The sequence below is a fragment of the Lacerta agilis genome, chromosome 14, assembly GCF_009819535.1.
Source record: "Lacerta agilis isolate rLacAgi1 chromosome 14, rLacAgi1.pri, whole genome shotgun sequence".
In the NCBI taxonomy this organism is placed as follows: Eukaryota; Metazoa; Chordata; class Lepidosauria; order Squamata; family Lacertidae; genus Lacerta; species Lacerta agilis.
Window position 1 is genome coordinate 21224951 of NC_046325.1, and position 12370 is coordinate 21237320.

The 12370-nt window shown below is 45.0% G+C and overlaps 1 protein-coding gene across 1 annotated transcript; it reads right to left on the reverse strand.

The window, feature by feature from the left end:
* SULT2A1 (sulfotransferase family 2A member 1) lies at positions 1 to 7390 on the reverse strand. The gene is made up of 7 exons (XM_033169974.1): positions 7053 to 7390; positions 5350 to 5490; positions 4312 to 4520; positions 3388 to 3514; positions 2497 to 2591; positions 1004 to 1184; positions 1 to 198 (listed from the first exon to the last, which is right to left on the reverse strand). Exons 2-7 carry the CDS (start codon positions 5483 to 5485, stop codon positions 47 to 49), a joined length of 900 nt encoding a protein of 299 aa, XP_033025865.1. The 5' UTR covers positions 5486 to 5490; positions 7053 to 7390; the 3' UTR covers positions 1 to 46.
* Between the last annotated feature and the right edge of the window lie 4980 nt (positions 7391 to 12370).

Consider the following 12370-nt stretch of genomic DNA (forward strand, 5'->3'; position numbering starts at 1 on the left):
GGGCTTTCTTGGTAACAGACAAGCTTAAGCTGCGGCATCTTTCAGTTCAGAAATAAAGGCCTTTTCCCGAGTGGTTCTCCTGCCTCGTGTGTTCCCAAGGGAATATTCCTTTCAGGCCCACCATCTTCTCCTGGTAAACCTTGTCAAAGTATTCAGACTGTGCCACCGTGAAGTGAGTTTTCCAGTCTCCGCAGATGCCTAGAAAATGAGGACACGGGCAACAATTAAATTCAAACTACCTTTTATTAAACTTCTCTGGAGCTGAGCTTCCCAGCACTTTGCAAGTCAGCTCCTCTGCCCGCCAGAGAAAATAAGCATTGTAAAAGCCAGTGCTACTAGATCAAAGGGTCCTGTAATTGCCAATGAAATTGTGCAGGACACTTCCAGCAAAGGGAAAAGTGACCGGTGCAAAGGCAGAGTCAGGAGGTCAGAGGTCAAAAGTAGAAGCCTTCAGATCTCTCTCTCTCTCTCTCTCCCATGGAGCTGGTGTGCCAGAAGACTTATTTGGACTCTCTGTTATGGCCAGCCAGCCAAGATCTTCTCATGTTGCTTAACTTCCCCCTTCTATTTTGTCACTGCCTGCCTCTTAGGCAATGGCGAAGATACTGCATTGCTCTCTCCCACCCCATTAGCAACCTAATGCTCCACTGTTGCTCTAATGCATGCTAATTATCGCCTGGTTTTTAATTTAGGCTATTGGCCTCAGCACTGATTAATATGAATGTTTTTTTGGTGGCGCGTCTCTGGTCTTGCTGACATGGAGAGGATTCTGCTGTGTCACCAGATTCTGTTGTGTCACCACACACGCATCCCACTCCTGTCCTCACTCCATCTTCGCTCCATCTATATTTGATTGTGCAAGGTCACTGGTGGTGCCACACAAGATCTCTCACCTTTGTTGGCACTGTGGCTGGATTGTTTCTTTATCCGTGATCTGTCTGCCACGCCCCTTCTTCCCCATCTCCTCTGAAACTACGGAAAAAGCTACTGGAGCAAGCCTCACCCTTCCTCAGGAAGGTCCCCTTCTCTTGGTCCATAAATTCCTTGGGAAGCATTGTTGAGTTGCACATGTCATTCCTCCTCATGGCTTCGAAGGAAGTGTTCTCCACCACTGACATAATCGCTGCCTCATCGAGCTCTTTCCCTAGGAAATGGCAGAGGCGTTCCACAATACCATACAGGTCCTGAACAGATACAGAGGGGACTAGTGTTCTAGGCAGCAGAAAAAGTAAGACCTATGTTCTTTGATACCTATCTTCAGTCTTAAGGTTTTGTATCTTGAAGTGTGTGTTTTAATTAAATTTGAGGTGCTCATGGTGATGAATTGTGCACTCATCCTGCATCATGTCAGAAAACTGCAGAATATACAAAGCCCTATTTATCCTGAGCATAGCCAGAGAATCAGTTTCCCAGTTTACCCCAAAATCCCTCTGTTATCATGACCTGGGTTCTAATTTTTCACAAAACTTGAGACATAATCACAGCCAAGACAAAAGACGCGAGACAGCTTCTAGAGGTTTCACCATATATTAATAATGGTGTCTGCCTGTTTATGATACTGTAATATCCAATGCCACAACCCCGGGGGGAAATGCGTAGGAGGAGGTAGCTCTTTAAATAAAGAACAGCACGATCCTGTACATGTCTACTTCGGGGACTTGCTCCTAGGAAAGTGTATCCATGACTGCAGCTCAAGTGATGTTTAGGATGCAGTTTAAGAACTGATAACAATGGGAAAGGAATACAGGTTGTGACTCGTGGGATGAATGAAATAAAAATGGGAGGCAGCATAGGGCAACTGGAATAGCACATGCTTTGCTCAGAAAAGGTCCCCTGGCATCACTAGGTTGGGCTGGGAAAGGCTCTTGTTTGAAACCTGTGAGACAGTGCAGTAGACTGAGCTAGATGGAGCAATGATCTAGCTTGGTGTATGGGAGGTTCTTATGTTATCCTGTGTAAATTGTCTTTCCCCTCCATCACCTGGCAGACATTTTTGACAGTGTCCAGGCGCAAATTGCTGAAATGTCCAGGAAAATCCAGATGCATTGTAACCCATGTCGAAAGTGTAGATTTTGGCGAATTTCCTTAAAAATAGCTCAAAAACTACTTTTGTGTCTCAAGGGCAACCCTACCAGCATGGCCATTCTGCTTGGTCTATAAGCTTCCACGTGGACATTGGAATCTCCCCCTCCTCTCTCTTGCAGCCCCCTGCTCCCCATTGCAACTTCAAAATCTGCTCCATTAAGTTGGGGGACCCTCTGGAACAGACTGGGGGTGAGATACAAGGAGAAGAACAGGAAGTCAGTCCTGCTGTGCGGATGGAACTACATGTGTGTAGCGTTGGAATTCAACCCTGTTTTTCACTTTGCTAAAACATTGTCTCATTTGCCTTACCAATGAAGAACGCGTGGAATAGGTTTGCATTCGTTTTTCGACCAATGAGGAGGATGCTTTTCAGAAACCTTGGAAAGGGTGCGATCTGCCCCATGCTCTCACCTGCTTCAGCTCCTCGTAGCTGATGAAAATGAGGTTGCTTTTGCCTTTCAGCTTCATCCAACCTGTGACGTGGTCAAACCACGATCCAAAAGGTACTGCACCAAGGAATACACAGAGATAGAGACATTAGCAATGGGCGGTGAGATTTACTTTTTACAGAACCCCCCCCCTTTTTTTTTTTACAAGGAAGGGATGTAGCTCACTGGTAGAGCATCTGCTTTGCAGGCAGAAGGTGCCAAGTTCAATCTTTGGCATCTTCAGGTAGGACTGGGAATTTCCCTTGCCTGGAACCCTGGAGAGCCACTGCCAGTCATTGTAGACCAGTACTGAGCTAGGTAGACCAATGGTCTGACTCAGAATAAGGAAGCTTCCTATGTTCTCTCCATGAGTGAAGATAATGCACAGAAGGGGGAATGGGACCAAGCCTGCTGGCCTGGCCCCAATGTCACTGCACCTTGCTGGTCTTGACCTTGACTGCCACACATGCATCCAAAGCATGCACATACAGATAGATTTATGCAGGTAAGTAGCCACACAACAGGGACCCATATGAGGGTCACATCATACATGGAGCCACAATTCCCAGCACCCTTAACAAATAACAATTTATTTGATTCCTTGGGGGAAGGCATGACTGTTAATGCAAAAGTGCTTTAAATATGGTGTAGGCGTCCAACAATATCTGGAGGGTCATAGGCAAACCCATAGATAAACCATGCCCTATAAATTTGTCTCAGCTGTTACTTCGAAAGCCGCCTGAGCGAGTGGACCCTCATTGCATCTTGCGGCAATGAACTGCTGGGCGCGTAAACTGGATTTCCACCAAGGACACCCAAATGTCCCAGCCTCTTCCTCCTCCTCCTCCAGCCACCCACCCTCAATGCAACTCACCATCCCCACTCAGGAAACTCTCCAGGAAGTGGTTGAAGGATTCGGGGTTCTCAAAGGGGACACACATCTTGCAGAAATGATAGTAAGAAACAAGTACATCCCTGGGGTCCCGCAATGTGTACACCACCTAAGGGAGGAAACTTTTGTTAATTGGGGTGGGGTGGGGCATTATCAGTGGGTGAACACTGTCTTAGGGTGACTACAAGGAAACCGCCTGAGCATTACTTTGTAAAATTTGGAACTTTGCTTGATCCAAGGCTGAACCTCTGCGGTGAAAAATGGCTTTTGCCATTCAGAGTGATAAGAGTGAGATGCTAAGGGCAGGTACAGACGAGACCTGGAATATGGTTCATTGGTGAATATGGCAACACCAAAAAAAAAATAATATTCTTCCAGTAGCACCTTAGAGACCAACTAAGTTTGTTTTTGGTTGGTCTCTAAGGTGCTACTGGAAGGATTTTTTTAATTTTTAATTTTGTTTTGACTATGGCAGACCAACACGGCTACCTACCTGTATGGCAACACCAACACTGATCACTTTAACTGAACTATACTATGTAGTTATAATTTTGGTTTTTGAGTCTTTGCAGTGGAAATAGCTTAAGGTACTTGAAGCAAAAAAGAAAAAAAAAGAAAAAAAGCCTGGCCTGGAGTTATAACCACAACTTTAATGACAAAACTTCCCCCCACTCCTGTAAATAAGCTGCATATCCAACATGGAGCTTTTCGTGCTGCATGGGCTAGACCCACAGTACTGCAAAAAGGTTTGTTTTTCTCCTTCACTCCTGGATCAAATGAAATATTATTTTCCATTTTCAAAGATGTCCTTCCCTTCACACACAAGCAATCACTACGGCAGCACCCCCTAGGCTCCTTGACAGGACCCCAGGCAACTCCATACTCAGTTTCTCGCCATTTACTCACCTTGGCTTTGGAGCTGAAGAAGGCTTTGGGGAAGATATGAATGGGGAGGTGACAGGTGAGCAGCCGTGGGGGTGGGAGCAGATGAGCTGTCTCCAGACCTAGCTGGGTGGTGAACCAGGGGGCACGACAGGAATTAAGCACAGATTGATTCCGGGTTGGATTACCTCCATTGAGGATCAAGCTGAGGATCTCAATCATCCACACTGTTCCTTTATGAAGGAAAGAAGGAAATCCACAGATTTATGGAGGATTGTTATTTTGTCGGTACCCACCAATTCATTTTACTTTAAGCCAAGCACACCATCGTTTTCTAACAGTGGCTGGCCCAAAAGCAATCCACCACAACTCCTACATCTAAATCTGGTCCAAAAATTGGGAGTGGGAGTGGTGAAGAGGAAAACCAGGCTTTGAATCTGATTTCAAAGTATGCAGTGCAAACCTTCCTGTACATGCCAACTCATAAGTGCATTCCTTTGAGTTCAGTGGGGTTTACTCTCAGGTAAGTGGATCAAGGATTACATCCTTAATAACATTTCCCAAACATTCAAATTCAAGCAACATTTGAATCTGAATCAATTTCTGAATCAAGCAAGTTTGATTTTGGATTTTGAGCAATCGCATGTTTATTTTTTGAAATTCGGTGTTTATTCGGTGTTTTTTTGAAACTCGGTGTTTATTACAGAATTTTAAACCTTAAGTCTTTTCAAAGAATGTTAAGGCCACCGTCTTAATTATCCAGTTTCCAAATTCAGTTATGTGTGTCCTTTAATTTCCCCCCTAAAAACTAAATAACCACAAATGTTTCCAGGGGTGGGAAGCAGATTACAGAAGCACATAAAAACAGCTACATTTGTGCAAGTGCACGAGAAAAGATGGCATTGTAATATTTCGTTTAGGACAAAGCTGGCCTGAATTCATAGTAGGTCCAAGCATAATGGGCAGGGCTGTGCATTCTGTGATTCTATACAAATGTAGAATGTCTTTCCGTTTTGAAATCCCGCTCCCCACCCGATTTCCGAGCCGGAATCCCACTCCTACCAGACTTGGGGTAAGTCACATTGAAGATGTCGTCATCTCGCACTTCAAACTCATTCTCAGCAAAGCAAAGGTTCTCCACAGAATTATATCCAGGGGGGAACTTTATCCCCTTATAGTGGACATACTGGACAGCCATCTCTTATGGAGCAAAAGAAAAAAGAAAAAAAGACAGTTCAACATGGGGACAAAGCACCAGTGAAACTGTGGTTTCTGGATGCAGTCGGGTGCGTCTACTGTAGAGTGTGTTCAGGTGTCAGGATCCAAGCACACAACTGTTTTCAATGGAGGTTTGCCATCACTGTGCCCTGGCCAATAGAGGGAACTGCAGGGAGGCCAGCCAAAGAAGTCTCCTTGCTCCACTAAGCTGTGGCCAGTCATGAAAACCCTTGAGGCAAGCTAGGTGCCAGTGGCGTAGCGAGGGCGGGGCGCTGGGGGCGGAATGCCCTGGGTTCCAGCCTGGGGAGGGTGACACTCTGCGCCACCCCCCCCCCCACGAGTGAGACTCCCAAGCCGCCGCCCGGCAGCACTTCCGCGCAAGCAGCCGCTGCACAGAAGGGGTGCCGGGCGGCAGGTTGGGAGTCTGGACCCCCTTTTCGTCCCTTGCGGGCGGTGGCGGGTGCCGGGCGGCGTCTTGAGAGTCACACTTGCGGGGGTGTGTGTGTGTCATGACACATACACTATGGAGCGAGGCCCTGCCCCGGGGGGGTGCCGCTTGGCTTGCTGCCCCCGGCAGCCAAGCGGCTTGATACGCCTCTGCTAGGTGCACCTCAGTGAGGAGAGCTTTCCCTAGATGTGGAGCTGCCATTGAACAAGCTCTTCATAGGGCCCAGCACTATATACTTCTTTCCTGTGTGGGGCAACCAGCAAACCTCATCCATAGATCCATATTCGAAGAAGACATTCTCTTATATCTTTGGGCCCCACACTGTCCAGGACTGTAACTGTAATCACCTTGAATTGGGCCTAGAAAACAACTGGTAACCAGGGAAGCTGCTTTAAAATGGGATTTATACCCAGCCTGCCACTCCCATAAGCATCCTGACCGTGGCACTAGTTGCAATTCCTGAACCAACTTGAAGGACAGATCATAGTAGGTTACAAGGGCATGTCTACCTTTGGTGCACCAGCTAAAGCCGCACATTAGTATTCCTAGCTGCTGCACAATGATGGTTCGTCGTGATTTGGGGAGCGACTCAAATTAAGCAACTCCTTCTTTATCTATATTTTTGCAGGTGTTGCTGTCTTCTGTTAGCAACAACAATATTGTCTCACACTGTTCCTTCCCTCTCCAAAAGTAAAAAAGAAAGGAAAAGGGTCTGGTGGTTGTTGTTTTAATAATAAGAGGTGACAATCAGGAAGCAGGCCTGGAATATTCCTGAATGAGCCAGATGGCTCTTTGCCCCTCATATCTGGGAATGTGAACTAGGGCCTATATGGAACCAGGAACCAGACTGCTGAACGGGACCCGATAGTAGGTATTTCCTTGTGTGGGCCCTGCTTTAATGCTGTTTCTATGTGCTATGAAGTACTGATACATGAGCCCTCTTTCCTCCTCGGCATGTAGAAACTGTAAGGGCGACGGGCGAACCAGCCCATGCCCGGCAGGAGGTGGAGCATAGCAACCTTCTTGAGATAGTAAGCTTGATGTCGCATTTGCAGGAACACACACACACTCAATTTCCTCTAAATCTGCTTACTCACCTGTGCAATAATATGGCTTCCTTGGATGTGCGGGGAGCAGAAGTTCCAGGAGACCGCAGCAAAATTGCAGGGATGGGTGGGATAACGTGGTTACGTCTACTGCCAAAGAGTAGCGGGCAGCTAAATCTCCCACCCGCGTGCCCCAAGCTCAGCCTGCTTGCTTCTTCTCCAGGAGGTCTTTATTAATCTTCTCATGTGCCTCAGCAGCAGCAGCGACCCAAAGGCAAATCATTAACAGAATGTCCCACACAGTCTATACAGCCTGCGCTGACCCTGGCTTTAAACAAAAAAGAAATGTGCATGGGTGGAAATAATGTGAATCAGATGTTGTGAGTCTCATTCATGGGGCAGGCCTTGTTGTTGTGAGCATTGCTTTGTCTCGCTCGCTGTGGCTGGAATGCTTGTTGTTGTTCAACCCCATCACCTGACATCCCCTCCTCAGCCTTTCCTTGTCCACTTGAATTCAAAAGATGAAGATTTCTGCATCGTCCTAAAGTATCCCCCCCCCCCCGCTTTTGCCACAAACGGAGTTGCTAATTCACTGGATAAGCTTAGCCCATCTCTGTCGACGGAGCAAAAAATCGGAAAGAAACACAAAGCATGCTTATTTGCATGAAAGTACTGGTGGCCAAGGCCCACTGGGACTTCTGGAGCAGAAGGCAGGCAGACCCACAGGTGGTGGAGGGGGCTAAGGAGCAGGAAGCTGATAGGCAACGCTACCCCCCCCCGGACTGGTTGCAAGATGACAGGCAAGCTGGTGGTTGGTTGAGGGCAGACTGAGCTTGGTGAAGCAGTGCCCTGTTCGTTGTAACTGACCACTCACCGGCTTAGAATCTGCTTAAATATGACAACCCCCCCCCAAAAAAGTCCTTAATCTTTATGGTTGTGGATGTTTTATCCACAAGGAAAGCTGGCGTGAGGGGGTGGAGAGGGGAAGAGACCACAGTTGGCAGTTTGGAAGATGCAAGCTCAACTTGGCATCCTTGGGTAGCAGCTAGGCCTCAACATCCTTGCAGGTCCCACCTGCCCTGAGCCCTGCTTACTTTTTTAAAAAAAAGATTCAGCCTGGTGCTCTGAGCAGGTAATTTCAGCCGGCATTTTAATTCCCCACAATGTCTCTGAAGTACCACCACTCTCTCTAGGTCCAGAAACAGCGGCTAGATCCATCTGCTTTGGTACTGCATGTACATACATGGATAGCTCAGTTGGTTGAACATGGGTCTCTTCAGCCCAGGGGCATGGGTTCAAGATTTTCAAGTTTCTAGCTAGAACTGAAACTGTATCTTTGGGAGCTCACCAGCGCCCTCTTTTCAGACCCCTCTGTGCTTCCATTTACTTCTACATTTATCAATAAGTTGAATATTGCAGACATCTTAAATCCCCAAGGAATGTTTCATTCAAAGGGGGGGGGGGGCGGACGGACCCAGTGGCAGTACCCCAGCACTTCTCAGCCTTCAGGAAAGTGCAGAATGCAGAACAATACATTACATCCCTGAGGGTTGGAACCTTATATCTTCTTTATATTCTCAGTGTATTTATGACATATGTATCATTCTCCCTCAGCCAAGCTGAAATATCCACTTTGGTAATGAATTGCCAGACTGAATAATGACTGTGCTTATGCAAGAGGCAGCCTTGATAGTAGGTTCTCATCCGATAGAATATGTATTTTAAGAAAGTAGATATTTTCAGCTTGGCTGTGAAATGCTTTGCCCTTGGGAGTTAGTTACTGCGTGCATTACAGAGGCCAGAAAGAGAGAGACAGAGAAAGAAACGTTATTACATGTTCTAAAGGGGTTTCCCTTGATTATGTAAAATTTTCTTTTCCCCATCAACCCTTAAAAGGCTACATGTTTGTGTGTAAAGTGGGATCTTGATGAGGAAGAAAATGGTTTGAAATGTCAGTGAGCCAACTTCTCAAGGGAAAGACGTTGTGTTTTATAAATTGGATGGTTGACACGCTTTGCAATGCAATCCTAGACCAATACAGGTTAAGTCCCATGGAATTCAATGGGCCTTATTTTACGTTGGTGGGTATAGGAACATGGTCTTACAGTTCAAGTACTTGAAAGTAAAACCTGTTATGCACAGTGGGACTTCCTGCCAAGCAAGTGACTACAGAATTGCAGTCTTAAGGCCCTTGATAGACACCGTTATATTTGAAAAGTGCTGTATCATGATTGGATTAAATAGAGTGGATTTTTATAGTTTCTCTAACACTTTTATCATATCTCTCGCCCGCCCGCCCTGTCCAATTTTGTCATGTTTTGGCACATGTTGTTTTGATACTGTTTTATTATTGTTGATGTTACTTCATCATAGAATTGTAGAGTTGGAAAGGACCACAAGGACCAAGTCCAACCTGCTGCAATGCAGGAAACTTTCTGCTCAACGGGGGACTTGAACCCTTGACCCTGAGACTGAGTCACATGCTTTACCAACTGAGCTAATTTGTAATATATATACCTTAAGTATTTTTGTGACGGTGTATATAAAGTATGCTTTACATATCTGAATTGCCAGGTTTTATACGACTGTGTCCAGAATTGGTGATACCAGCTAGCTTCCATGAGATGGGCTTCGTTTACAACACTTTTTACAAGTCACATAAATGGGGGTACTGTTTCTGATTTTTATGCCTCATTAAAATAGCCACTTTGTCAGCATAGGTCAGTACGTGTGTGTATGTGTGAATGAGATACTTTTGACGTTCAGGCTGTGTTGTTGCTTATGTAGTCAAAAGGGCACTATACACTCAGAAAAGTTAACTAAGGTTGACATACGTCCGGAATTTCCCAGACATACCCAGAACACTGCAGTCAAAAGCAGTGTCTGGCCATAAAATCCGGATGTATGGCAATCTGTATCGGCAGTGTCGTCTTTGCCAATTTTCCTTTAAAATAGCAAAACTGAAAAAAGGTCAACAACATTGCCAAAAATGCAACTTTTGTGTCCTGATTTTCGCTTTTTGAAATATAGCAACCCCAAGTTAATGGCAGAAGGTTTGCAGAAGTACAGAAAAGTTTCAAAACCTTTCTCCCCATCAACAAAAAAAGAGGGCTATGGACTGTGGCCAAAAAAAAAAATGTTCCCTGTTGTGGGGGGGACGACACACTGGAAAATGAGCGAGAATAGAATATCCTAAAAAGAAACACTCAACCCTGCAACTTTTTTTTTCTTACAGGCCTTACTCATAAAAATAATAAAACTATATAATTGGGAGAAAGCTCCACAATAGTTTCCCAGATTATGGATAGTCTCCACATTTTCTGAGGTAACTTTCAACCATAACACCTGTTTGCACCAAGGCAGGACCCTTCCCTTCCTTGCTTCTCTGCACAGGTGTCCTCTGTTACCTCTGGACTCCCAGCCCATTTTTCGGTTGGGGGTGAAATTTGAATTTGGCAAAGGGAGCCCAGTCTCTTACTCCTCCATGCCCTCTAGTGGAAGAGCCCTGAATGTGCAGGATCTGTGGTGATCCATAGAGCTTAAATACCTAGGAAAGTCAAAGTCAGATTTCCACAAGAATGACAGGCCTATTTTGATTGTATGGTTTAAATAAGGTTTTAACGGGTAATTTCAAATCTATCCAAGAGGAAGGTATTTAAACCTTGGTCAATTCTGTCTCTCCACAACTGATGAGGTATCTCCATGGGCACAGTCATAAAACTGAGACCAAACTTGTTGATATCTCTCATTCTGGGCTCTGAGGTCCAAATTGCTTTCATAATACCACCTTTTGAAAAGGCACCTCAGCAACTTATTAAAACAACATTGTTATGGGCAGGTAGAATATTCTTGTTGTTAGGCTATTCAAGAGGTTTGGATTTTATGGATTTCTAGGTTTTGAATTCAAATCACTGTAAAAGATGGAAGAGTGAGGTTCTAGTCAAGATTCAAGATGGCAGTCAGCAACAACCACCAAATGAAAACTTTGTGGCAGGTCACATTAAGCTTATTGGTGTCCAGGTATGTTAAACAGGCCACAATATCAGAATCCAGGCCTGGTGGTGACGAGTTTCTAAAACACCGAAAAGGTTACCCTTAAAAATCACCACAAAGCCACTGGGAGTTTTACATGCTTACACACACACATACGCAGACGTAGAGGCCAATGGTCAAGGCAAGAGTTCAAACCCTACCTCTGTTATGAACTCACTTGTCTCTGGCAATCCACCGTCCTTTCAGCCTCAGCCCCTGCGTCTGCAGTATGGAGATAATACCGGTGTGTAAGGATAACAGAGACAATGGTTCGATTCAGAGTTTGACATAAAAAGATGTGTGCTGTTCCTTCTCCTCTTCACCATCCCCTTCTGGGTGTTGAGATTAGCTTCTGCTTCTAGTCTGTTGATTCAGTCAGATTCTAAACGCACCAAACTACTGATTTGTGCAAACCATAGATTGTCCTCAGTTCAGGAACCCAAACTATGTTCTGTTGCAAAATAAAAGCAAAACCTCCTAATCTCTTTTCCCTTGTGTGCAAAAGAAGGGGAAGGGAAAGTGCACCCTCATAACAGCAGGTGGTGGATTGTCATTGTGTCTGAATGCAAACTATTGAGAGATGCTTATTTAAATTATAAGTATATGTTAAACTAAGGTAAAGGACCCCTGGACGGTTAAGTCCAGTCAAAGGTGAATATGGGGTTGCAGCGCTCATCTGGCTTTCAGGCCAAGGGAGCCGGCGTTTGTCCACAGACAGCTTTCCAGGTCATGTGGCCAGCATGACTAAACTGCTTCTGCCACAACGCAACACCGTGACGTAAGCCAGAGCGCACAGAAATGTCGTTTACCTTCCTGCCACAACGGTACCTATTTATCTACTTGCACTGGCATGCTTTCGAACTGCTAGGTTGGCAGGAGCTGGGACAAAGCAATGGGAGCTCACCCCCTTGAGGGGATTTGAACCGCTGACCCTCTGATCGGCAAGCCCGAGAGGCTCAGTGGTTTAGACCACACACATAATCAACACCATTTGAATCTCATGTATGAGAGTATGGTGAACAGACAACCTCCAGTTTGTGGGTGTGAGATCCACTGATATTCTCAATTTGGTTACCCCATAGAGCACAGGAAATTTTTTTCATCCCACAAATAATCTACATGCATGTGGAAATCACAAGACATAAAGAAAATAAAAAGACGATTGCTTTTTAATTGAAATAATAATAATAATAATAATAATAATTATTATTATTATTATTATTTGCATTCCACCCCATAAAAAGAGGATTGCTTTTTAATTGAAATTATTATTATTATTATTATTATTATTATTATTATTATTATTATTATTATTTGCATTCCATCCCTATAACTGTAG